General features: G+C 39.8%; 1 protein-coding gene across 1 annotated transcript; it reads right to left on the bottom strand.

The window, feature by feature from the left end:
* Nucleotides 1-976: 976 nt before the first annotated feature.
* Nucleotides 977-25,345, bottom strand: LOC124155383 (forkhead box protein J1-like). Its single transcript, XM_046529159.1, has 3 exons — nucleotides 25,253-25,345; nucleotides 9,495-9,950; nucleotides 977-4,032 (listed from the first exon to the last, which is right to left on the bottom strand). Exons 2-3 carry the CDS (start codon nucleotides 9,879-9,881, stop codon nucleotides 3,475-3,477), a joined length of 945 nt encoding a protein of 314 aa, XP_046385115.1. The 5' UTR covers nucleotides 9,882-9,950; nucleotides 25,253-25,345; the 3' UTR covers nucleotides 977-3,474.
* Nucleotides 25,346-27,557: the final 2,212 nt, after the last annotated feature.

The raw sequence follows: 27,557 nt of genomic DNA, 5'->3' as shown, positions 1-27,557 counted from the left end.
TTCCATGAAATTTTTGTGAAGAGGAACTTATATTTTTCAATCAATTTTTATTTTTCACTCGTAATGACATTATAAAAAATATGTTGTCTTCTTATCAAAGGTAATTAACTCGGACAACCCCAAAGGTATCCTTTCAAAGAAATTCATTCCTTTACTTGAAACTTAAAAGCCTTGCTATGCTAAGCTCTACATGTTTCATCCATTGTTTTGAAAGAAAAATAACAGTAGTTTATCTCAAATTCTCTTTTTCACTTAATTCTTGATTATCTACATCCATCTTACAAGCCAGTGAGCATTTTTTCGTCATTTGAGCCCTGTTCAGTCAGTCGAATCTGACAGAAATTTTTCAGTGTTTCATTTTTAGAGCATAAGATTGGATTATTAAGCCAGAGGAAGTATTTACCTCACTTTAGTCTCAAAAGGAAAATAAAAGTTATCTGAAAAGAACTAATGATAATGTGCACCAGCAAATTAAAGTATGTAGTCGTCATATTGAAGTAATTGGACTGACAAATAATTTTCCACATCATGTGAAGGTGACAACCAACATTTTCTTTGAGAAATAGCTAATTGTTATTCAAAGTCTATCATCCGGAAAAGGTACTGCTGACTACCCACATTCACTGGACAATTTTCAACGGAAACTGGTGAATCACTGATGAGTGAAATCAATTCTTGGATTAGTTTCAGAGTATGTACCTCCTTTTTAACGTTACTAAGAATGAGACTTAACTCACACACAGTGTACATTCACATCACAGCAAACTTTTATTAAATATATAGTTAATCAAATTGGTTATAGTGAGGGGGGATAAGAAGTTCCACTACCTTTAGAAATGAGAAAGGCACAGGAAGTGTCTAATAAATTTTGCTCGTACAATCCATATCCTATCTTCTAACTGCGGACACCTTAATGCTGTTTATTCACTTGAACCTGTACCCTTTTGTGGTAAGTACTTTGTTTTTATGTAGGGGCTTTACTAAGAGCCAAAAGACCCAGGTTTATATCAGAAAGTCATTCTAAGCGAAGCTTTCTTTGTATGGATGTAGGACTTTTAGCTCCGTCCTCGTGTTGACATGATGTACTTAACTCTAAGTGGAGCAAGTGAATGAGAAGGCCACTGGGGTTGGGAGATTGGAAAAATGGTACGTATTACATTTGGCCAAATAGTTAATACATATTGAGAAAATCGTGGCAGGGAATGTGTAAATAGGTAAAATATTTTATGGATTTCATTTTTACATTTGTTATCAGTCACTGGTGAGAGCTGATAAGTTAATGTTAGCCTTGATGAGTTGCTGGAGCATGTTCATGCGTTGTGGGCAAAAACTGGCCTTTTTTTATGGATGGATTTCATCACCAGTTATTCGGGAAAATTTGGCTTAGAACCAACACATATCAATAATTCCTTTCTTTTAGGCATTCCTAGCACTATAAATTAATGAATTGATGAATTATAATTTATTACTATTTATATTATTCCAAAAATTATTGTGATTTGGTATTGATTAGTGAGGAGTTTTTATCTCCAAGCTTATTCAGGTCCTGTCATGCAGTAGTTTTAGATTTACCTTAAGTAGTTGTCAATCAATAAATCGGGTCTTATTGGTTTCATTTGTATTAGCTGACAATTCTTAGGTTTATCGAGCACTCATTTCCTTCTTGACTTTGTTGATCTCATCTCAACCAGAATTGTCATGGGCTTAAGTGGCTTCATCAAATATCCAGTTATGTATATATTTCCTCTGAGGTATTATCAATCTAAAGGCATTTTTAAAAATTAATTCACTCCTCATCATTCGATTATTGTGTATAATATTTTTTATTAGTAGGCACTTACAAAATTTGGTCTCCCTGGCAGAAAGGCTTGTTCCATTAATTGGAATTAAATTTTTACTAGGGGATCATACTTTCATAAATTTTTTCACGTGATTCCTCCTGCTAATTTTATATTGATCTTGTAGATGTTCCATGAAATTCATATTGTGAAGCCAATCATGAATCTAGGTGGAGCTCACATTTAGAGGAAATATTTGTATTGCAACTTATTAACAGTATCAGAGTAACTGTGCACTTTATCATTTTATCTCCACAAGAAAATAATTTCATTTTACTGGTAATGTTTTCAAAATGGCTAAAATAGGTAAATACAATGAGGAAATACATTTTTTGTAATTTTCTTTGAAATCTCAAAGGTAACCACAAATTCTATAATGCTCACCATTACTTCTATGACTAGATAAACAAGCAGAGGTATCAAGCCAAAATATTGCTGTATAAAAAGTTAGTATTTTATGAGTACATACATATCTTATTGAAGTTTGCTGCTTTGCAAACTATAGGACGGTAATCAATGGTAGAAGTTTACCACATCAGCTCTTATACTTAATGGACGGAAGAAAACATGCTTTTCAAGCATAAGGCTCTAACCATGTTAGTAATATGGATCTTCTCTTGAAAAATCTCTATTTGATAAAAACATTCTCCTTAAAATATAATATGACATTCATACCACATGGTGAACACATTGTTACCTCATCCTGGACATATATAGTAGGTACTTTCATTTCAGTAAATTAAAATTACTATTTAAAATATGGAAGTTATTATCTAAAAAACTTTATAAAAATGAATGGATAACAACCCTACATTTGTGCTTTGTGCAGTTATTCGTGAAATATCCATAATTTAACATTGAAAGTGTTTTACACATTTAGCTAAATATTTAACACTCGGTGAGTATCAACATGAATAATAATTTAAAATAAAATATCATGCTCTCGGTAACTAATGCACTATAAAAGTGATCTCACTCTTGTGCAAATTTTGCATTTCAAGCTGGAAAATATCAACCATTTCTTTTTGCTGGATGCAAAATTTCAAATCATGGCCTGCGTAATATAGTTTCATGAAAACTCATGAATTGATTGGATTAATTACCATGTACACAAACTTACATTTCTGCAATGAGTGTTTTTTTTCTAAACAACCAAACATAGGAAGACACCAACCCATGCCACCATGTAAGTCATCCATCTAACCAGTCCTTATCACAATTAATAATAATTATATAATACGTGTGCTTCCATAGAAAAATGATTTTGGATGAAAACTATTTGAAAGAAACCTATCATATACTGGAAATAGGTACTTCGACATACCTGCCTTCCTTCTACTTACATTTGTCTCAAAATAAGTTTCTGTCATGGAAAACTTTCTTCTGCTCAAGAGTGAACTTTTAGTAAATAAAGCTGTATTGGAAAACATTTTCTTTTACTTGGCCTTTACTGAGTCACTATGGAACATTTAAGGGGTTTATGGAGGATATGGTTGCATTTTTCTTTTCAAGTTACTCAAATTTGTATTGCTGGTCTTTTGTGGACGATACCTTTTGTAGCACTGAAATATTGCTCAAATGCAGATTTTTAATTTCTTTCGGCATTTTAAGATTTTAGCTTTCTCTGACAATTTTCTCATAGCGAGTCTAGTAAAGAATCGAGCAGTTCCAATTGCGTTTCATCCCAGATGCCACCGGATATATGCCCTGCCATAAAAAGCTCATCCTCGCCAAACAGCAGTTCCACTCCCCCACTCTCGGAGAAATTACTCTCGTTCTCACTGCTGCTGCTGCTGCTGCAAGCAGACGAGAGCACAACCTGAAGGTTGTCAATGCATTCGTGGTTGGCATCTGGAATTAGTGGCTCTGGAATTGATAGCAAAGGAGCTTCCATTGTTTCCTCAATTTGTAACGATGAATCTTGCATTAAAATGTTGTGGCAATGCCTGGGTATTTTTGGTTCCGAAGGGGAGCATACTGTCAATGTGTGGGCTTGACCTTTCCGACGTTTTCTCTCCGTGCTCCGTGTGCTCGTACTCCGAGTTCCATCGCTGCGAAGACCGCCACTGCTTTCCTTAAATTGTTCAGCATATGTTGCGTCTAGACACCAAAATCCTCCTTTGCCTGGCTCATCTTTGGAACGCGGTACTTTGACAAAACATTTGTTCAGGGATAAATTGTGGCGAATGGAGTTCTGAAAACAAAAATAAATGATTCCATCATGTTCCAAGCATACATTAATTTTTAGCATAGCCATAATTTCTTTTGTAACATTAGACAATTTTTTCTTCCAAAGACCTCTGTATCCTTTTCAAATTACAATTTTTTCTCGTCTCCCTCCTTATAGCTCCTTTTTCAATGGTTTCCCCAATAGGACTGCATAGACGAGGCCCAATTACATCCCATAGAAGACTGATTCCTTTTGCCATTTTGGTCACATTTTAATCGGTTTTCAAAAATGTCCGTGGCGTGGTGATGAGTGCAATGCAATCCACTTTATTCCAATAGTTTGCAGTTTAATGTTTCTAATTGCAACGAAAAGCATTCAGCTTCTATGAATTTAATAGATCACACTTTCACGTAAATACATTTTGGTTAACATCCCTAATTATCCCTTATATCCCCGTGAAACTGATCAATTTGTCTGCCAGTGATGCAAGTGGCGACTTTTGTAAACCCATTTAAATGTGAGTTGGGTGGCAACACATTTTTAGACTGACTTTTTGTAATATTACTGGGCTTCCCTCTCAACAATACCCCCTCTCACTCCCAACTATCTTTCATCAGTATTCATTAAACATATTTACATCAAATCAATGACAGTACCTATTCATTGAACATAAACATAAATATCAAACGTTACACTTTGAATTCTTGAATTAGGATTTGTTAGGTGTAGTAAAACTTTGTGACTTCTTCTATTGAATTCCTTGGAGAGTTAATAGTGTTGGTGCTGTAAGGATACACGTATTAAAGACATAAGAGAAGAAAAACCTAAGTTCCTCCTATTCTTCCATTCTATCATATGAATTGGTACAAATGAGTGCCACCACATTTTGTCACCACTTCCACTGTTAATTGAAAACAATTAATGTCATCCTAAAATGTTCTTTGGGTTATTTTTCTGACAATTATTTCCACTAGAACTTAGCTATTGTATTGCAGTAGAATGGAAAAATTGTGAATAACGGTAATATTTGAGCACTTTTGGCTGGCTTAATTTATTATCGTATGAATCAATCCATTTTTTCTGTGTATACTTGCTCATGGGTAGCTAAAAAGCAACATGGGGTGGAGGGCCTAAAAAGAATTAGTGAGGCCTCTGTATAAAAAAGCTTTGTACTTACACAATCCATTACTGAGTAACTCATTGTCAGGTCAATCACATTGGATAGGATTCCTTAAATTCCTCATGTACAAAATATGCATTCATAATCATTAATTATATGTATATATTCACCAATCAGATCAGGGCCGGCCTTAGGGCGGGGCGACCGCCCTGGGCCCCGCGCGTTCGTGAAAAAAAAAATTTAAATATATGATAGTTTTGAAAACGCAATTTCAACTACTACTGTATTGTTAAGTCCGTGCTAGACAAAAAATAGTATTGTGAAAAAGGAATAATAATGCAGTAATTTTTATTGTGCAATTGCGTTTGTCAGTACAGTACTGTGTCGTGCGAGTGATAACAACGAGTGAGAGAACTTGACATGAGTGAGAGCGGGCGCTTTTGAATTTTATGAATAAATATAATTATAAATTTTATTTGTATTATACTATTTTGAACTCAACTGCGTGATGGTATCATAACGGCGTAATTACGAAGTCTGAATTTGGGAGGGGAGCACATACTAAGCCAGAGAGTGGTAGGGATTCAAAATGCTCGAGTTTGTAGTTGGGGTATAGAGTTTAATATTTTAAGTGAAGGGCCCCGCACTGAAGGTTCACCCATAGCCCCGCACCTGCTAGGGCCGACCCTGAATCAGATGGATAATGGAGATAGTTCTCAGGCTTTATCTAGTGGACGTCCAACATATTAATAAAAATGACCAGCAATTACTGATTCATTTCAACATTTCATAGTGAGTCATTGCCTTGGTAAGTCAGTGGGATGGGTGTCAGATGCTCCCTAAAAATGGATGTCATTATCAGATGATGTTCTGAATCTCATGTATAGGTCATACAATGGTAATGGGTCACCAAATATAAATCCTGACAGCCTCTGCCAGTGGTTGAGAATGTTGTTCAAATGGGTACTGGCTCTTTATTTTCCTTCTTCCGAGTACCTGCCTAAGCAAAGTAATTTATGGAATATGTACTTTTAATAATGGAAGAGTTGGGCAAGCAAAAATTGTCTGTGCAAAGGAGTTTTTGGACTCATTTGGCTCTGCCCACTGTCCGTTTTTTTCTTGTTTAATCAGCTGGCCGCTGTTGAGAAAGTGAGGTTTAGTGAAGTCATCGGCAGTCTGATGGAGTCATAATTTGAAGCACTACTCTGAGATTAGGTGTTACTTATGTCTGGTGTAAAAATTGTCCAATTCGCTTGAATTTCCTTAACACTAACCATATTCTCGGTGATGAAAAGGTGACAGTGTTTTAATTGCACAGTTACCAAACTGAGAGAATCAAACCTTTTTAAGGAAAGTATTTTTCCCAATGTAACTTCTTTTTTCTTCTTCAAAGTATAGGAGGAAGGAAGTTCTCATTTTCATGAATTGGATTGCCAGTACATAATTATATATAACTACATATATTGCTAGTATATAATTATATATGTACACCTATTTTAATCTGTTTTTGCGTGTACATTTTCCCTGTCGTCACCTTAAACACTTCCCCATTTTAGTTTCACCCTGGACTCCAGTCTTGTTGTTTGAGGCAAGTCTTCAAATCTTAAAAATAAGAATCAGTCAGAGATACTTATAGGACTGTGTTAGGCTTTGAAGCAATCTTCTTATTTCAAAATTTCTATGTACACTGTGTGCTGATGAATAGATAGACAGTAGATCCACTTTATCTTCACCATTATTCGGCAGCCCCACATTTCCAATGCCTCCACTCCTGACTTCTGTGCTACTCTCGACAGCATCCAAGCTTCACTCCCACAGAGAAACATGCTCTATATACGGCATCTGTTGAATTGTTTCCTTACTTCTATTCTTGTGTTTTCTTCATTAGTACAATGGCCTGTGCCTGAGCTATAGTACTGACTATTTCTTTCTTGCTTCATATATCGCTGGTTATATTAGGCTTCCTAGTTAACAAAATTCTTTCATCTATTCAAGCTTTTTTTCCTAGGTCAATACTTGTTTTTGTTTCCTCTCTTTTACTGTATATTAGCATTGTAGTACAAAATTTTGTTGATTCTCAGCTAATATTGTCCTTTGGCCATTGTCCTTCCTATATTTTCAGAGTTTTCTTCTAGACATGCAGACTTGGCTATGACCGCTATGTCATCAGCAAATCATAGCATACTATGTAATTCTCTCTCTCTGAGGGTTGACAGTTGAAGACTTCTCTTCTCTTGTGATAGCTTTTATGATGTAAACCTTTAAAATTATGTGGGAAAGTGTCCAATGTTACTCAATTCCCCATTCTTGCTTCTTTACAGTTGGATCCATAATTTATCTCAGCTACTTGATTTTTGCATAAATTGTGCACAATTTTTCAATCAATGTAAAACACTCCAATTTCTTTCATAATTCTAAGCATTGAATGCCATTCCATATGATCAATTGCCTTTACTGAGTCAGCAAATGCTCTGAAGGTTGGTACGTACATACATATATTCTAGGTAACTACCTTTTTCATATTCATTGGTGGCTTTCTAAATGTGCTCATTAAAAATTTAAACAGTGCACACACTTATCCTATTCTTGCTTCTGCACAATTCAGTCCAAATTTCATCACAACTACTTTATTTTTATGCGAACTTTGCACAATTCTTCTATCATTGTAGAGCACTCCGATTTCTTTCACAATTCTTAGCATTAAATTCCATTCCTCATTATCAAATGCCCTCTCCAAGTTAACAAATGCTATGAAAGTCGGTTTGTTCTTCTTCATTCTATTCTTTATGGGCAGCCTAAGAGCCAAAATTGCTTCTCTTGTGCCCTTGCTTCTCCTGAATTTGAACTGGTCCTCATTCGGGAGTTCTTCTGCTCTTCAATATATTCTCCCAAAGTCGATTCTTGTCAGTATAATTGACACATGTGTCATCAGGCTTATGGTCCTAAAATCATTGCACTTGTCTGCTCTCTTCTGTTTTGGGGAAGGAAAGATAATGTTCTTCTCAAAGTCACTTGCTATATCTCCTGTTGAGTACATATGTATTGTGGGTGGTTTTTAGAGCTGAGGCCAAGTCATCTCTTCTACATTTTTAATTTAAACTGGAGGAATATCATTCTGTTGCATAACTTTTCTTTTCTTTCATGGGTATTCTCTCCAATTCTTCTCTTTGTTTTCATTTTCAATCTGGGTTAAGACCAAGGGGGTGGGTGGATTGGGGGAAAACATGGGGTCTAGGGAATTCCACTCCGCCGGAAGGGAGATTGGAGATTTTGGAAATTCCTGATTTTCAAGACTCAAAAATAGTGGTTATAGCCAAATTCCTTGATAAAAAAGACACTACTATGCTCAGTCGCTAAAATATAAAAAAGGTGAAGATTGAGGAAATTTAAACATATAGTGGGCAATATTTTTGTTGAATATGTTTTATGATTTTTTTGTGAGCACAGCTGTCACTTAGTGACTTTTAAAAATGGTAGTTAGAATTATAAATCTGAACTAAGGACGATAACTTTAATTTTATTCTATAATAATAAGATATAATTTATATTATCCTTTTTATAGTTTATTAATAATTGATTATAATTGTTAGTTTATAATAATTATTAAAAAGAACCAGTCTTCATTCCCCTTCTTCATTAGTGATAATTTAGTGAAAGAGCTAGGTTATCCTCTTGTAATAACTGATAGTATGTAGATTTAATAGTTATTAACTCAGAGAAGTAAAAATAATGATTGTTCAAGTTTTTAATATATTTTGCGACTCATTTCCTGAGAGAAGTAACCTAATGCAATATCCTGAGTTGGTTTAAAATTAATTGATCTCCAAGAATCATGTTTAACATTTAAAAAATACACAGCTCATTGTCAAAATAAAAGCAAGGTAGTTGATTATTTATTTATATAATTCCAAAACCCTGTGACGACTCAGGAAAATGTATTTATTATCGATTGCACTCAGAGAGCTACTTTTGGTCGCACAAACTGAGTGTCACCACTCTTGTCTTTAATACATGCCATGCATGATGGCATTTTCAAAATACAGACAAATAATATCTGATGGTATAATGTAACTGTGAAATGTTTTTGGTTCTTAGAACCTTAATTCGGTGTTTTTTTACAATTCAGTAAAAATAATGTCATATAAGCAATTCATATTACCTTTATTGTACCACCCCAACGTGTTGATATTTGACAAAATGATTCCTCGGCATTTTTAAATAATTATGTTCTCATAAGCCCTTAATTTTTATTCCAGAAAAATTTCCTCAACTTTCTTTCTTTCACTCTAATAGTTTAACTCTTTTCACTAAAAGTGAGTAAAATTGAAAAAATTCTACGGTCTCCAATACACGTAGGGATATCTACCTGCCAACTGGGATCGGCCTTTCGGTAGTAGAGGAAGTTCTCCTGGATCCACTTGTAGATGGAGGACAGCGTCATCTTGTTCCTGTTGGCCCTCATGGCCATGCAGATGAGTGTGGCGTAGGAGAAGGGTGGCTTGCGGTCGCCCTCATTTCGGTAGTCAATGGGAGGCGAACCGTCCTGTCGTGGGATGGAAGAAGTGTGGTTGGAGGCTCGCTTCCTCGCAGGTGGCGACGGTGAAGACGGAGGTGTGGGCAGCAGTGATGGGACGCCCACAATGTGCAGGTTGTGCAGCCACGAGAGGCTTGTCAGCTCAACGTCACCCACGGAGCTGTCTTGGTTGCATCCCGCTGAGGCGGTGTCTGACGCCTCCGATCCGGTCAGCAGCATCACCCCAATTCGCTGAAACCCACCGCTATCGCCACTGCCGGATTGCCCCCTCACAAATCCTCATCAAACCTGTGGGCGGAGGAGGATTTATTTTGAGAATCAAGTAATGGTAAATAAAATTTTTCAAATGGTTTGTAAAGAAGAAATTATCATAACGTGTTGTTATCCCATGTAATTGGTAATCTTCCCTCTTGATTGAGTAGCATCTGAAGTAATCTTGGGGCATATGTATATTTGTATATGTTGTTTCCTACAGAATGCATAGTTTAAAGTTTCCTACAACAAATTCTATTGACATAACGTTATGGAGCTGGTAGCATCGTGGTTCTAATTACGTCATCTCTTGCTCATCATTTCTCCTGTCCAAACAAAACTGCACTTGCAAACAGATTTTTATGCATAGAAAATTTTCTGGAATTTATGCCGATATAGTTTTGAAATAATGTATATGTTTAGTAGTATAATCCACATATGTCCTAGATCTTGTTTATTTTGTCGTCTTGAAGAGGCAAAGAATGAATATGTCAACTAAATTTGCTTATAAACAGGGGCAGATTAACGTCCTTATTTTTGGGGGCATTCACTACTTTCCACGGGGAGTTGGGGCAATGCAATGCCTCTCAGCATTGATGTGACTGCTTATAGATAGGTGGCATTCACATATCCTCCAATTACCTTTTAACATTGTTGAGTTGGTGGAATAAAAACTTGTAACGAAAAGCCACCGTAATGGTTACCATATTTCCTATTTTTCCAGGGATTACAGGGGGAGGGGTCCACACCACCATAAATCCATCACTGCTCATAAAGTAACTCTGGCCTTATCTTGCATTAAATTTACATCTAGTCAAGCTAAAGATGATAATATTAAAGGACTAAAACCTATTTATTTAGCTAATAATTATGCTATACAGTGGAAAATCAGTTTAACAAGTGCTCATAATCCCCAGAAATTCACTCGCTATATCGGCTGCTCGTTATATCCGAAGTTGAAGGTACAAGCACCTACCTATGGGTAAATCTTTAATTTCGTGTCGGCGATACTTCACAGAGTTCTAAGACCTGCGTTCGTCTCATATTGCGCATTTGTGTACAATTTTGCAAATAAAATAGTTATAAAATAATTATCTGCGCTCGTTTTCAAAAATCATGCGTTTGAAACGCAAGCGAAACACCCTTTGATTGCGTGTCGCGCAATATTCGGCCGCGTGATTTGGGATCGTCCGGGATTGGTAAGATGGGTCAAATCGCTGTGCGAAGGCAGAAAACATTCCTCGCGGTCTCATCGCAGAAAGTTGTTCGAGAGGTAGTCGGGGCGGGGCGCTTTACCGTGATCTTGCGGCGCAATCGCGCACTCGGAAACATATTGCTCTCGTGAACGCAAGAAACGCGCGATCGTGCCATCGGGTATCATGCTGCCTCGCATTTAGGGTTCTCAGATACAAGCGCTTAAACCCGCAAATATTTTCGTAGGCGAGGTTACCCTCCTCATTGGCTGTCATTGTCTTGTGCGGAAGAATAGGGTGGTTTCCTATTATTTTTTTATTGCCTAAATCGAAAGATTATTACTCCTGGAGTACGTATTTCACGCTTTTAGATTTTTAAATGACGATATCTTTTTTCGCGATTAAATGAAAAGGGAAAATTTTCAAGTGCGCGAAAACGCGACGGCTAAGTATGAATGCTGAGAAAACCCCGTGTGACGTCGTTCTGGTTTCCGCTGCCTCAAGTGAGGTGACCTTGGGGCGAGGCTTTGAGCGCTGATGCGACGCAGGGTGCAAGCAGGTGGCAGAGTACCCCGCTAGCAGGTAGCGCTTTGCTTAAATAAGGACTATTAATGCCTTATCAAACGAAGGAAACTTTCCGACCATAGGCAGTTTTAATAGGTGATTATTAGGACATGTTTCCATGAGCTCTGTGCCTCATGCATGCATTGGTAATCTCATACGATGTAAAACTCCTATCTACTCGTATAGAAACTAGGTCCCTGTGACGTGACGTGGATTGGCATCGCATGGGCGCCAATCTGGCCTTCTTCAAATGAGGACACAATTGACCCTTGCCATTCGTCTAAACCGGTATTTCTAAAACCAAATATTTTGTAATTTATGAATACACTAATGGTGGGTAACGATTCGCAATCAATTCCTTTCGTTTTCTTTGATGAAGGAAACTACCCTATTAACTCTACAGCATCGGGGAAATACTCTCCTGCTCTTGGGGCAACAATTAAATAAGTGAGCCGTAAATGAGCGAAGTTTTGCAAATAAAAATACCTAGTATTCATACTGCAGCATGGATCCATGCTGCTTGCTTGGCTTGACTAAGGATTAATAATTCCTTATCAAACGAAGGAAACTTTTCGACCTTAGGCAATTTTAATAGGTGATTATTAAGACATGTTTCCCTGAGCTCTGTGCCTCATGTATGCATTGGTAATCTCCTATCGACGATGTAAAACTCCTATCTACTCGTGTAGAAACTCGGTACCTGTGACGTCACGTGGAGTGGCATTGCATGGGCGTCAATCTAGACTTTTTCAAATGAGGATAAAGTTGGCCATTGCCATTCGTCTAAAATGGCAGTTATTGCCATCATTCAGTGTTGCTCAACTTTCCTTTTCTCTCTTCGATATTGAGAACGACAATCTGGCATGGATATACCATTTGAAACCAGCAAATGAAGACGTTATTTTTGCACCTTTTTTATTTAAATTTTGGTTCACCGGTCGGAAGACTCGGCTTCCTGGAGAGGATGCTACTGCGGTTTCATTTAGTATCATCGATGGCATTAGCTAAATTCTTACCGTGGGCGTACCCAGCGGGGGTCAGCAGGGGGAAACTGCCCCCCTGGAAGCAGAAGTAAATTTAGATCAAAACGAAAGTTTTGAACAAATTTTCTTTAAATCCAAGAAAAGTGATATTATTGTGAAATACGTAATTAAAATATAAATTATTTTTCGAGCAAATTATTTGAAAAACCATAGAGTAAGTATATATACTTACTCTATGGAAAAACTAATGAAGCGCTGTTATAATTTTCTTGAAATTTTGGTTTCCTTAACCTTCTCTGTATTACAACTCGAAGGACCACGGCTTGCCCCCTCTGGTTTAAATCCTGTGTACGCCCTTGATTCTTACGTGCCGGAACCGGCAGAGTGAAAACAAAGAATTTGGCAGCGGAGATCGGTGGTGCGGGGAAGGTGCACTCTGATTTCGACTAGATTCTTCCATCTTTCCGATCGGTCTACTCCAAGCAAACCCTGCGCAAATCCGAGCTAACTCCTCCCATTCTTGCATTGCATGCACCCAACATTGCATCCTATGATGCAAAATGTACTAAAACAGCTGTTCTGAGCGTCTTCTAAAGCTTTTGGGAGCGATTAATACCCTTAATTCCTAGGCGTCTGCATCCAACGAAGGTCGTGCCATGAACCACACAAAGATATTTACTTTGCGCCCTGAAAAATGGATGGATAACTCAGTCAAAGTTGCGCTTTCGTAAGGGGTTGACGTTAGTGGCGGATCCAGGATATAGACAAGAGGGAGCTAGGTAGGGACTGGGGAGGTAACCTTCCAGCAGCAGTGGGAGTCCGAACAAAATTGCATTTTATGTAGTGCGAATTGAATGTCCAGAGCTAGCCCCTCTCTGGATGCGCCATTTGTCGACGGTGAAAGTGGTGAAGCATACGTCAAATGGGACGACTCGTAGATCGGTGAGGAGAAAAATGAAAACATTACCGATTTCTTATTTAAACATAAGATTTCATTACCGATGTAGAATAAGGTAACGTCATTATTTATAATCCAATCGGCTGGTTCATTCAAGACAGTGGTTTATATAGGCCCAATTTTGGAGGGGAGGCGGCCCCCCTGCGTCACGTATCTATTGTTCTCCCCTGTAGGGAATACCATCAGAAACTCCGAACATTGGTTCGATCCCAATGCACTGCGCAAACTGGCTGGCAAGAGGCGATATAACAGGACACTATAGGAATGCGATTTCGACGATTCGTGTTTTTTCTATATGTATCTCTTGTATTTGCTTGGATTAATAATGCTTGCCCCGATATGATGGATCGATAATAATAGGGTGGTCTAAGATCACACTAAGGTACTCACTACTCATTTTACGCACACACTACTCATTTTACATAAGGACAACCTATGATAATTTGAAATTTGATATGCATGGAAGCGGAATGTGTGGTGGATTATCATCGCATACCGTGGCCGTGCCCTTACGAATCATGAGTTAATTTTATTCTGACTGCAGTGCTTAAAACTTCTTTATTTTCCTCATTTCAGGGGGCTGGACCCCCTTATACACCCCTGATTCTAGAATTGAAAGACGCTTGAAGTTCTGTAAACACAGTCAATTCTTCCCATGGTCCTATTTATGTAGTATGCTGGATTATTCTGAGTCTCCAAATGAAAATGGACGTAGTAGAAGAGGACTAGCTCTGAACCGGCAGGTTTTGATAGAAACAGTGATGTCCACCACCATAAGAGATGCATGTCATTTGATTTTCGTGTCGTCTTTTGACTTTAGTCGTTTGTTCTTTTAAGATCGTGGACCTCACCCGCTCAACCAATCTTTTCATTCACGCATTTCTTGTTTAAAATTTAGCCCATAATCTTGAAAATTTCTTAAAGTATTTTGAGAATATCCTCATCAAAATTTTCTTTTTCACGTCTAATTTGAAAAAAAATTTGCGATATTTTCTAAGACGCAAAGTTTTCGTGTTCGAGATGAAAGAAAATGCTCCATAAGACGCACGCAATTCTATCTGAAAATTTCCAATGTGGCATAAGTTTCAGGCAAGTGATGCCTCTCGAAAAAAAAGAGAAGATCGCTTGAGCGGTAATACTGCGCCCTCTTTTTGAGTTCACTTCGGTATCTACGTTCAGCCTCACTTGAGCACAGTGGCGGAATCAAAGAGTAAGGCTAGGGGGATATAATCCCCCCCCCTTGGCTATCCAATTTTCCCTAGATATAATGATAATTTTGTCCGGACCCCCACTACTGCTGGGGGGGCTGACCCCCCCAGAATCTCCTTTATCCCTATCCAGAGTCCGCTACTGCTTGAGCCTGTTCATTGAAACCTGTTCTCTTCCACACACACTCACTGACAAGTATTTCGGTGGTCGCGTCTCATCCCCATCCGACTCACATGTCGAATTTTCTCCTCGCATCAGTACCTACCACTTGAAAAGGTGTCGAGGGTTCGAAATTAGTGTCCACCAAAGGACCCTCAAATCGTACAAACGCCAAGGGGGGCAGGCCACTCTCTCTCCTGCCCGGAGGCCCGGCTTCAACCCGCGCTCCTTTCCACATCAATTATGCAGCGGCGGCGGCTAGGGGATCTGGGGTGGGCAGGGGGGTTGGGCGATTTCGCCGTGGATCAATGCGAAGTGGCCAAGGGGGAGAGGGGGGGGGGGCGCGTGGGTGGGCAGGTGACGTCACCGGTTGGGTGGGGGGAGGGAGCAGGTGCAGCAGTGGTCAGCAGACGGCGATGCGAAGAATGACCACTGAAGTCTGAGGGTGGCCAAGTGGCTTCCGGAGATTTGGGGTGAAGGCTCTCGCGGACGAGACGAGAGTGCAATACGCGGTGCACTTGTTCCGCCCTCACCAATTGCCGAATTGAGGCAATGCCCTCTTCCGGTTCCCCTCTTCAGTCAAACTTCTTCGTCTTTCTTCAAGAGTTGAAGGGAATTTCAGGCGTTCGTGTTAGGAATGGAAGCGGAACTTCTGAAGGAACTCTTTCCGCAAATTTTAAAATCCCGAATCTCTCCGGCCAAAGAGAAGAAAAATGATTTAATATTTATGTATAATATTCTCAATTCGAAAATTGATTATCCAGGATTACTTTTCTTCGTCGATGTTCGAGTCCCTAGCCGTTCCATTCATTCCCATTCTTCTCTCCACTCGCCTATCCCAAGACTTTCTCTTATCAAACATTCCCTGCACCTACTACCGCCTCCCTTCACTTCTTAACACTCTACCAGATAATGTCGATCCTTTCCTGCTCTCTTCTGACTCTTTCATCAACCTTGCTATGTCCCATATATCTGTAAAAAGACTAAGCAACTTCTTCTTCCGCTCTCATATTTCCGTGTGATTTTTTTAAAATTTGTATTTTTTAATCTTGTCTTTGATGCTTTTGTTGTCAGGGGCGCAGCTAGGAATGAAGATGGGGGGGGGGTTAGGTGAAACTAATACCGGGGTGTGTGGGGGTATGGAATACTCTCCAGGATAAGCGGTAGGTGCGAGATTAATAAATTGCGGAATTTTAAAGATAAACGGTTAAAAATGGTGAGTTTTACGGCTTTCAGAGGAATATTTAATTAATCCTTACACTATTCTATTAGTAATATCAAACCAATTAAGTAAGAAGGATTAAACTTAAAAATTTCTCTGAGCCCTGGGGCGGGGGGGCAGTTTATCCCCCAAAACCTCACCCTCGCTGCGCCACTGTTTGTTGTTGTTTATAATTCAACTTGTTACTTATATCAAATAATATAATTTACTGTTTCACTTTCAATTGGCCAAAATGCTGCATGTGAACAATTAATCGAATAACTAAATAAAAAATAGTCTAAATCATAAAATACGACATCCATCGAGGACAGAAATCAAATGAAACGCCACAGAGAATGCGAACAAGTCAAAAATAATAATATATATTTTAATCCAAGAAACATTTAAAATACTTAGGACACGTCAGTACGTATAAGGATATAATAAATTGGGATCACAGCATAAATTAATCACGGAGTAAAACAATTTGTTTTGCAAAAACACTTTCAATTTTTTTGCAAAAGTCCTATAACTTTTTTTTATTAATTTAGAGGAGCAGATTTCATGGGTTTTCGACAGGAGGGGGTATACTCTAGGCCGTATCTCCGAAACATTTCGGAGGGGTCTCAACACCCCCATCCCCTACCCTCTCGCCATGACCTTGATTTGCATGTCACTGAATGTAGTTTTGACTTCAGTATTTCGGTGATTCTGAAGATATAAGTTTTATTGTAACAGCAGTTTGTGGAAATGAAATGATTATTATAATATTAATCAACTGTTTTCGAATGCTTAGACAAGTATCGCCATAATAACTGGTAAAATATTCTGATAATTGCTGATGTGAATATCATAAAATGTAGGGCGATAAGTTTGCATTTGTGTCATAAGTCGATGAACCATGATTCGAAGAGCACATTTTGACACTTACACAAATACGGCCGTACTTGGCGGACTTATCCTCAATCGCCACGTGCTGTCAAGGGGTCCCTCTGTCTATCGTTCTCGTGGGTTAGGACCGACGGACGCTCCAGAGCTGAACTTTAGCGGCAGTTTTTCCGGGTCGGAGCATGATGAGGGCGTGATCCTCCGGTTTGGCAAAGGCTTTGACCTTTCCCACCAAAGCAAACGTGAAAGGGAAGCCCAAGCGGTCTATGGTTTCAACTCTAAACACACAGTGCGGCGTGGAGCCGTGGCGCAATCCGTCTTAATTTGACCACTGTTCGTCAGTGGCGTAGTCAGGGGGGAGGTCCAGGGGGTCCGGACTCCCCCGAAATATAAAAACTCAATAATTTTTCTTCATAAAAGAAAACAAAATATTGAAAAATCTTGAATTTACAAAATATTTCTTTAACAAATGAAGATTTTTCTACCGTTGCTCTACACAGCTCTATCATTTGCATTTAGAGCTGAGTGCGGTTCTCACACCTAAGGACTGGAAAACCTTGGACGACAATGCAAAAGTCATTGCTATGGAAAAAAGATACTTCCCGCGGATCATCAGGGAAGCTATTGAGATAATGAAGACACCGAGAAATCTCAACAGGGAGGACGGATACCAGCTTTCAAACACATGGAAAAGAGTCCTCAGAAAGAAACCCGGAGAGACAAGACAACACCAAGAGGGGTGGACCAATGAGAAGCCAACGGAGCCCCATGAACCAACCAATGAGAAGACACCGGCCTCCGACGGGGTGTATAAGAGACGGGCGATACCTCGGATCTCCACTTCATTGACCTGAAGAAGCCTGCTGCAATGCCGGCGAAACTGTTGTCTGCAGAGACCAATCTACGCGGTGCTAACCCCGAAAACCTCCACCCTGAACCCAATACTTAGTACCCCGTTTTTCAAAAATGTTCTCCCCTGGTTTTGGACCCCCCCCCCCCCCGAACGAAATTCCTGGCTACGCCCCTGCTGTTCGTCCATATGAATCGCTCGCTAAACATTGCTGAATTAAATTAAATGGGGGTAAAATCTAAAATGTTGTGGAATTTGTGAGAGATGTAAGAAAATCGATGACATCTTTTTTTTTCCCAACTCCTGGCTCATTATTCGTTTGCTGTCGTTAAAAAAAAACTTGTAGCTGCACGAACCGTTTATGAATTGGCAAAGCCTTGATGCTCGTTCATAGTTTCATCGCGCTCCGTGGCGGTGGTTGTGTGGACCCCGACATTGAAAGGGGTGAGTGGTAAGTAAATCCACTCCGCCAGAGCTCACACTCTATCCGCACCAACCTTAGCTCATCTCCGACACGGAGTACTTCGGCTCCGCTCTGCCCTACCCAACGACTGCGGAAAAAGAAACAAACCTGGATCGACTCTTTTTCTTCCTCTCGGTCGGTTCAACGCCGACTCCATGGGGCCTGAGGGGGACCGAGCCCCCACAAAAATTCCTTATGGGCGTGAGGAAAAAATGTGACAGGCTTGTCAATTTTCCCCAGAGTGTCCAGATATCGAGATTCGAGTCATCAGGGTTCTAACGTTGATCATATGACTCTTCGTAATGCTTAAAAAACTTTAAACTCACTACTTTTAAAAAATTTCCCGGAGCAAAATCCCCGGTTTGTGCCCCCCCAATATTTTTTGTGAGTCGGCATCCCTGGGTTCGACTCCTTTACGTTTTATCAAAGCCTCTGCCCCGAGCAGATCTGTCATTTGAAGCGAACATTAAAATTATTTGGACCTTCAATCGTTTGTAAAAAAAATCGCGTTCTGGAAATAAGGATAAACTGTCGCTTTTGTTTTGGTGATTTCACTTCTTCGCTTGGATTAGGGCGCGCGTGGTCTCTCGTCTTTTGGGGTTTGCAGCTGTTTTCAATGGAATGCTTCGCGAAAAAAAGGTTTCTCATTTCCGACTACTGACATCGAAGTCGAAAAAAACGTTCATATGGCTCTCCGACAGATACCGCGATTCAAAAGCTGCAAAACCTAGGAAACCTAATGATTAACAGGACTTTAATGTTTATCGTGTAAATATAATCTCTGCTTTTAAATATAAAATCCTCGCGGATTTCATTAGATTGCGATCTTAGGTCACCGGGTAAGGACGGATCCAGAATTTTTTTTCTGGGGGACACATTGATTTGACAAGCGATCGGTCTTCTCATATATGGGATTAAAACATACAAAAATTGCTGTACGAAATATACCTTTTTACTTTAATATAAAAGATATTCATATGTAAAATGTATAATAAGGACATTAAAAAAAAATATTTTCTTCAGACAACTTATGCTTTTATTATTGCGCGATCGATTGCGGATACATCAGAGCCTACGGATTATTTTTATCTTTGCATGGCATGCTCTCTGTGGCCTTAATGATTTTCTGACTTTCGCGTTATTACATCTCGGTTCGCTACCTTATTTTTTTAGTCTACTGGGTATATACCTTTGATACCTGAGTTCACGTGCGAAAGAAAAGCTTTTCAATGACCCTCTACATTTAACTCTTTTGCTGATCACACAAAACGAAACGAAAGTAATGATGAAGGGGCCCTATTAAAAATCTTTTACATTTTATGATCGTCTGAGGACGGTGGCGCGTGACCCCCTCGAAATCCGTATATGGTCACCCTTTCGACCTTCGCCGATTTCCACCAAATTTGGCAATTCGTCTTGACTAGAAAACGCAAACTCTAAAGTCGTTTTTTAATGCGTACGACGGTTTACAAGATATTGCAATGTTGTAAAACTGAAATTTTACGAAAGCGTCTTCAAATTAGACTTAAAATGTATGAAAATAAGAAAGACATAAAAGCTTGCAGTTGGTAATGTTATGTAACTTTAAAGGTCTGAATTCGAGAAAGATTATTAGTGGATTGATTTATGAAATTTTAACAATTGAAATAAGAACCTTCGAAGACTAGGTAGCCAAGCAAAATGTGCTAAGAAACAGAGAAATTCGGATTCGGATTTTAACCCAAAGTATTTATTAGTGATTTTCTAGAGTTTTTGGCTGAAATTCATAAGAGACTTGATATACCAACGTTTTGTTTTGCTTTAAACGCTTCGTCATTGCATAGGGTTATTATTAATACAATAGTTGTGTCGCACATTGCAAAAGGAATATAAGTAAAGAAGTGTTCAATATATCTTACAATTTAAACTCACTGACAAAAATTCAAAAATAACAACAATGGCAAGTTCGAAGGAACCCACTCAAAAAGCACACGGTATGCAGGAAGGAACCCTTTTAGGAATGGAATGGTTGGAAAATATGGAATTAAATTAGATACAAGAGATGAAACAGTCTGAAGAATTGCATCAAAAATGAAAAGAATGAAACTAAAATCTGCGCGATGGATAAATTTAGGTGTGGAATGAAGGGAATGAATTTAGGTGAAAGAAGAGGACAAGGAAAAGAGAATAATTTTGTAAAGGGGGCTGGAGGAGGAAATTGAATAGGTCCAATAGTGTGGTTTCCTATTATTTTTTATTGCCTAAATTGAAAGATTATTAATCCTAGAGTACGCATTACACGCTTTTAGATTTTTAAATGACGATATCTATTTTTCGCGATAAAATGAAATGTGAAAATTTTCAAGCGTGCGAAAACCCGACGGCTAAGTATGAATGCTGGGAAAACTCCGCGTGACGTCATTCTGGTTCCCGCTTTCGCCATGTAAGGTGACCTTGGGGGCGAGGGTATTTTCTTTGCTGCGATACTGGCTGCTAGCAGGTAGCAGAGTACCCTGCTAGCGGGTAGCGCTTGGCATAAATAAGGGTTATAAATACCTTATCAAACGAAGGAAACTTTCCGACTATAGGCAGTTTTAATAGGTGATTATTAAGACATGTTTCCCTGAGCTCTGTGCCTCATGCATGCATTGGTAATCTCAGAAGATGTAAAACTCCAATCTATTCATATAGAAACTAGGTCCCTGTGACGTCACGTGGAGTGGCATCGCTTGGGCGCCAATGTGGCCTTTTTCAAATGCGGTTAAAATTGAGCATTGCCATTCGTCTAAACAGGGATTTCTGAAACCAAATAGTTTGTATGTTATGAATACACAAATGGTGGGTAACGAATCACAATCAATGCCTTTGGTTTTCTTTGATGAAGGAAACTACCCTATTGACTCAGTCGGAGCGACGAAGCATCGACGCGCTTTGAAAAATACTGTACGGAGTAGTTTCAGGCGTGAAAAATGCCGGAAGACAATATCATGAGATCGTTGGTAAATGGGAAGACGAAGGGGTTTTATGGGGAATTTGAAGAGCCGTGGACGATGAAATTAATGGATTTTCACGAAGAAAAGAAGTATGTACACAGAGCCCTCGAGATGAAAAATTAAAATGGGGATTATAGGGATTTAAAGGCCAAACTCCAAAAGTCACTGTAGAATACAGCCTAAAATTGCATGTAGTTGTAGTGGCAGTAAAATGCTCTCTTGATTGAGGTTAATGGTTGAAATGGCGGCAGCTGTCGGCGAATGAATAATAATTGTTAGTTGAAAGGATAATTGAAAAGCGGTTGAATGGTGTCCCGGAAAGGGTCAACACGGGAGCATTAAAGGCGGGAGAACACAATGGAGGCCTGAAAAAATATGGAAATACACAAAAGAGCCAGTTGCCAAGGCGTAACGCCGTCTTGACTCCTACTAGTCAGACAATGGATGCTTTTTTGGGGAGACTTCATTGTGTGCCACAGGTGTAAGATCATGAAAACAATATATATGGTGAGTGTCAACTTCAGTGTTGCCAGCTAAATCGAGGTGATAAAATTCTATTTATCCTATGAGAAACACTTTTAATCATTTTTTGACGTCGCCTTAAATCCAGCAGCCTATATTCGTAACAGTTCTTATGACCAAAAATCCTCAGCAATCTCAATTGCCGTTTTTACACCATTTAGGTATGACCTTTCGGAGACAATCGGCGATGCAGCGAGCACTCCTTTGAATATTTTTCCGCAAAAGTAAATCAGAATTACTCTTTGATAAGCCTTTTCACAATTTTACCTCTTTCCGCATCTTATAGTACAACCTCTACCCATCCTATATTCAGGACCCCTTGGACAGCCTTCATGAGTAATATGACTCCGTTCAGTAGATCCGATGCACCGGCTCCGTTCAGTCATAATCGACATACAACTTGTCAGCAGTTTCCGTTAGGTGAGCTTCCCAACCAAAAGACAAGGGCCCATCGAACAGCTGAGAATATTTTGCACAGGAAAACATTTTGTAGCAACCGATATGGGATGCTAAGTGAATTAGAAAATTAGTTGGGATGACAATTGAGACATTATTCAAGTGCAGCTTTCAAGAAACGAGCGACGTAAATGAGTTGGTGTAGGTAAGCCGCGACAAGGACGGAAGCGCATTATCTGCGATCGTCTCGATCGCGAGGCTTTCACAACACGACGATATTTCCCTCCAAAGGAGTCCACGACATATTTTGATTGTAATTCTCGGTAATCGTAACTAAATTTAATTCTAATTGATTCCAGCAAGGTTCTTCGATCCACATCGTGTAAATAATCGTGATCAAGAAATGGACGTTGTAGAGCTGAATTCATTCTTTCTAACAGTAGCATTAAAATACGATGTACAGATTGGAATGATTAAGTGCGCTATTAGATTTAAACTACATCGTGGAATCACTCTGTCAGAGATGGATCCTAACTATCATGGTAAACACTGCCGCTGTTGGAGTATTGAGAATAATTTTAAAAAATTCGAGCATGATTTACCGCGCATTAGCCTGCTACTATATCGAAAGGATTTTTAAAAAATGTCTAGGGCTCGCCTATTGTATCAATCGGTGGGTTCATCTATATAATACCCCGCAAGCCGCCTAAAAGGCGTGTGGCAGGGGGAGTTAGGACACCAGCCGTATACGCATAAAAAATGAAGTGCTCTAACGAAGTTGGGACTAGCATTTATTAAAGTCCTTTATGGTTCGGGGGAAAAACGAATTCCCATATCTATCCGTTCGGCAAAACATCTCTCCTAATTTATCGCTTCTATCGGACCTGGAAATATAGTGTGGCTCTAATATTATGTTCTCCGATTCGCTCTTGAAGATATCCATTATGAATTGTTCAAGCAATCTAAGCCGGGTTGTGGCAATAATGAAAGAAGACATGAATCCACTGATCACGAGTCATTTGTTTTGAATGGTTTGTCTGAAATTTCCGACAAACGCTATTTTTTCGCCCGGAATATTTTTAGGACGACTTACTTCCCCGCCGACGACGTATCGCTGACCACTTGAATTTTAGGGGATTGAGCGAATGCACTCGATAGATGGGGTTGTCGTATCGGATATCAATAATCGTGTGCCTTCACCTTGGTCGCCATCGCCTCACTCACCCCATTTCCAGAGTCGAAGACTCCCGATGAGGTTCGAACGGGCGAGGCGGAAGGAAGGAAGAAAGTGCGTCGCGTGGTGAACGACCTCTGCCGTTTGACCACGACGAATGGGGGGAGGGGGAGGGGATCCTGCGTCTCTGTCGAGGATTGTCGGCTCCTTGTTCGTGGGATGAGCGACCCTATAGGGAGGGGGAGTCTAAGGCGAACCCTGTTAACCTCAAAATTTCACTGCCAGAGGACAAGACTTGTTTTAAGGAGCACCATGATTCTTCTGATAGTCGTAGGTTATGCACTCGTACCTATCCGTTTGGATGGTATAGGTGTAGACCGCGATTCTAAATGATGACATTTTCGGGTGTAAATAAAGAAGATTCATTCTTAGCGATTGAAGGAGACGGATGGTTGGATTCGCGTGATGAATGGGAGTGATGCAATTAAAACCGCCAGTTCTTTGCCCTTTTTTATTGTAATGTATCATTCTGAAGTGACAAGGGAATTGAAAATTAGTCCCCTATGTAACCGCTTATTTTAACCTAAAATTGCAATATTATACCCATTTTATCTATACCTAGACATTTGAAGATATTGAACAATAAAACACGAATCTCAAGTAGTACTAAAATCAAATCAATCGTGAACAATTCAATTACTGAAAATTTATGATTATGACGACCATTTCATTTTAGAAATTGTGAGGATGGGTCTAAATAGGCAAGCTTAAGTGTTCTTTGTCTACTTTTGATGATGGCCCATGGAATGCTCTTTAATGGAAAAATTGGCTGGCATTGGCATATTTGCAAGGTCGTTGGCCGTTAAAGAGGTATTCATGAATACCTCTTTAATGACGAGCCATTGGAGCCTGGACGATTGGAATCATTGGAATTTTACGATTATTACAATTATTCTTTTAGTGGGAAATGAAGTATTCTTTTCTGCACTAAATGGTGGAGCTGACTAACTTTAAAACTTGAAGATGGATTTCAAGAAGATTGTTTATGCCTTCTTAGCGCAAAGAATCACTTTGGTATTATTTCTCTGATATTTTATAACGTACTTTGAAATTTTTTTAATCATCGTTACTTCTTCCACATCACATGATTACGAAAATGCCATGCGATTGATGTGTTTTTTATTTGGATTGATAGCCGATTGAAATGCTATGGACACTAGGAAAATTATACGCTTCGGGCAATGTGAGAGATAAATGTGCAATTGGTTAAATTTTATCGTTTTAAAAATTGAAACTTATATCATTACGAAATCATATTTTTGCGATTGTGATAGATTTTTCTTGCTATGGCGAATTAAGTATTGCGAGCATGTGTGTTGAAATAAAACGAGCCTCGAAGAGTTCGTGCACGGAAATGTCCGTAAGGGCACGCGGCTTTTGAAATGGCAACTGGCTGAGCGAATGAGGACACCATTGAGATCGGGAGCACAGGCGCAGCGACCCCTATAAGGGCGGTCGAGGGGTCATGCCGTCGAGGACAGACCACGCGACCTCGTTACTTCCATGTACACCGGAATATCCTCTTTACCGATCAAATACTGCGTTAACGTTGGATTAGGCGCCTCAATCTTCCCTGTCAACGACATAACAGGGAGATATTCACCTGCGTGAAATTATCGTGACACTGTGAGCGATTTCTGATACCTACTCGACGGTGGGGTCGTGTTGGTACATTAGGTGTCGAGGCACAGTTAAGTAGGGAATAAATATCTCGAGACGAAAAATGAGAAACGTGCAGGTACTCACCTGGCTTGTGTCTCGTGTAGTGCCCGTGGCCGTCGAGACGACACGCGCCGAGTCGCCGCCTCACCTGACTGCATTTGCTTGTTATTGGATTCGCGGCGCGCACGGCAAGATGGCGGCGGGGCGCGCGCGCACACAAACACGAGGCAGGACCCACCGGAGGGAAGGTGCGAGTGGGAGGGAGGGAGGTGGGCAAATCGATATGTAAAGAGTCCAGTGGGTGGCGACTCGCACTTTCCCTACAACTGATATCAGATATGGCCGGCCATTGGTGGTCGAATTGGGTGGGCTGGGATGGTGGTGCAGGCTGGGGTCGAGAAATAAGCAAGTCGTAAAACACGCCGCCGGAAGATATCCACTGTTGGAAATTGAACGGGATGGCGCTGCGCAGGAAAATTACCATTACAGAATCAGAAAATTCCATCCCCACTATGGTTCATTCGCAAAACCGCCTTTTTTGAGACAGGTATAAATGATAATGTTACATTTTAGTGTAGTGCTTCAGCGCGTCGAGCGTTCTTTTTTTGTTCGACTGCCGAGTGAGGCTGACACACGAAGAGGCGGTGCGCGTACACGATGAATTTTTTTTGAATGCACCACTACACGAGCATTTACTTTTGTGGTACTCGCAGGAAAAAAGCTAATTCACAACCAAATGATTTTTACAACGTTTTCTATTGGGTGAGGTGTCCTTGATAACCGATATTTCGAAGAAATAAATTTTCCTCTTCATCCGGGTACATATACTATCTACCTCGCAGATTTGGCTATCACTGAACTCCTCGCCCAAATGTAAACCCGAGACTATACATTCATACTCAGTTAAACTAAGGGGAAGTTTGACATTTTTCACGGTTAACTTTTGCCCGGTAGTATTCCTCGCCCTTTGCCACCTCCCGTGTTTTCAAAAGGACGAATCATTCTCCCACGTTCGGAGACTTTTTACTCGTTCAAAACCTACGATTTCAGCTTTTAATTTTCAGAGTTTACAAAAGAGACTATGGGAAACATTTTACTTCAGTATTTACTAAGGGGAATATTTTTTATATCAAAGATGCAGGTGAATGAGATTAGGTTTCACACCATACACCGCCGATATTTCAGGTTGATAGGTTAATTTATTCGCGATAAATGAGAAGGGACAAAACCAGTGACCGTTGGAGCAGGGGTGATACCTACGCCCTCCGTAGGAAGTCTGTAGTGAGTGTCGGAAGGCTCGCCCACCCATACACACAACACGTTCTCGATCAGACGGGACAGAGTCCAAGGCCGTCGCCAGCAAGGAGGGGGGAAAGGGGTGCGAGAACCCCCAGACATTCACTCCCCCCCCCCGAAATGCTCTCTCCCTCCCAATGGACCCTCACCCCAGTGGGGTAGCCAGGAATTTTTTTCGGGGAGGTCCAAAACCAGGGGGGCAAATTTTTGAGAAACAGGGTACTAAGTGGAGGGTTTTTAACTAATTTTACAACTATTCGTAATCGAAAAAACTTCACTTTTCAAATAAATCGTTTGTTAACTCATGACTTTTCAATATTTTATTTTCTTTTATGAAACAAAGTAACTGTGTTTTTATATTCGAGGGAATGGAAAGAGGATGTCCGGACCCCTTGCTACGTCACTGCCTGGACCCCCCCTCGGAAAGATTAAAAAAAAGCTACGGCCTTGGAGCGAACGATGGTTCGAACATCAGAGCACATATAAACAAATAAACAATAGCGATTATTATATAATGCACGCGCGAACAAGATTGAAATGGCCCAGTACGAGATCATGTTGTAGTTCTATTGGGTGACTACGATAATAGCGTTGGATGTCATATCGTTTATTCCGGTTGGAATATTTATTTTCATGAAACTTAACGCTAAGAGAGGAAGTGAATTTTAAGGAAATATATATATTTATTGCTAAGAATTTTAGTTAGTTTAGATTTTAATGAAATATATCTAATATTATATTTAATTTGCTAAATTTTTCAATTCCCTATAATCAAACTGAAGATGAGCGTTTCAATGTTGGCCTCGGCTTTCAGCAAACTTGCACCGCCACTTTCAGCGCCCTTTTTCATATTTACTTTGACGTTCCAATTTGCATTACGGTGATCATACGAAATCTAATGCATTCTGGTGACAGCATCGTTTCTTGTTGTGTCTCGTATGTATCGGAAGGGATTAAGACTAGGACGTTTGTGCGCCGCAATAGACGCAAACAACTCACGCACCTGAGTAACGCGTGTTGCATAAACAACAGGATAGATATGGACCAACCTAGAAAATAATTTCTTGAGAGTGTTGCGAAGGCTTTACGGGTT

The sequence above is a fragment of the Ischnura elegans genome, chromosome 1 (assembly GCF_921293095.1).
Source record: "Ischnura elegans chromosome 1, ioIscEleg1.1, whole genome shotgun sequence".
Taxonomy (NCBI): domain Eukaryota; kingdom Metazoa; phylum Arthropoda; class Insecta; order Odonata; family Coenagrionidae; genus Ischnura; species Ischnura elegans.
Note: the sequence above shows the minus strand (reverse complement) of the source record. Positions and strands in the feature narration are given on the sequence as shown.

Bases quoted from the DNA above. Each gene is read 5' to 3' on its own strand.
- LOC124155383 (XM_046529159.1), bottom strand. From the start codon at position 9,881: ATGCTGCTGACCGGATCGGAGGCGTCAGACACCGCCTCAGCGGGATGC. The intron at 4,033-9,494 runs GTAGATATCCCT...TTTTGTTTTCAG, and splicing joins AGGCCGATCCCAGTTGGCAG to AACTCCATTCGCCACAATTT.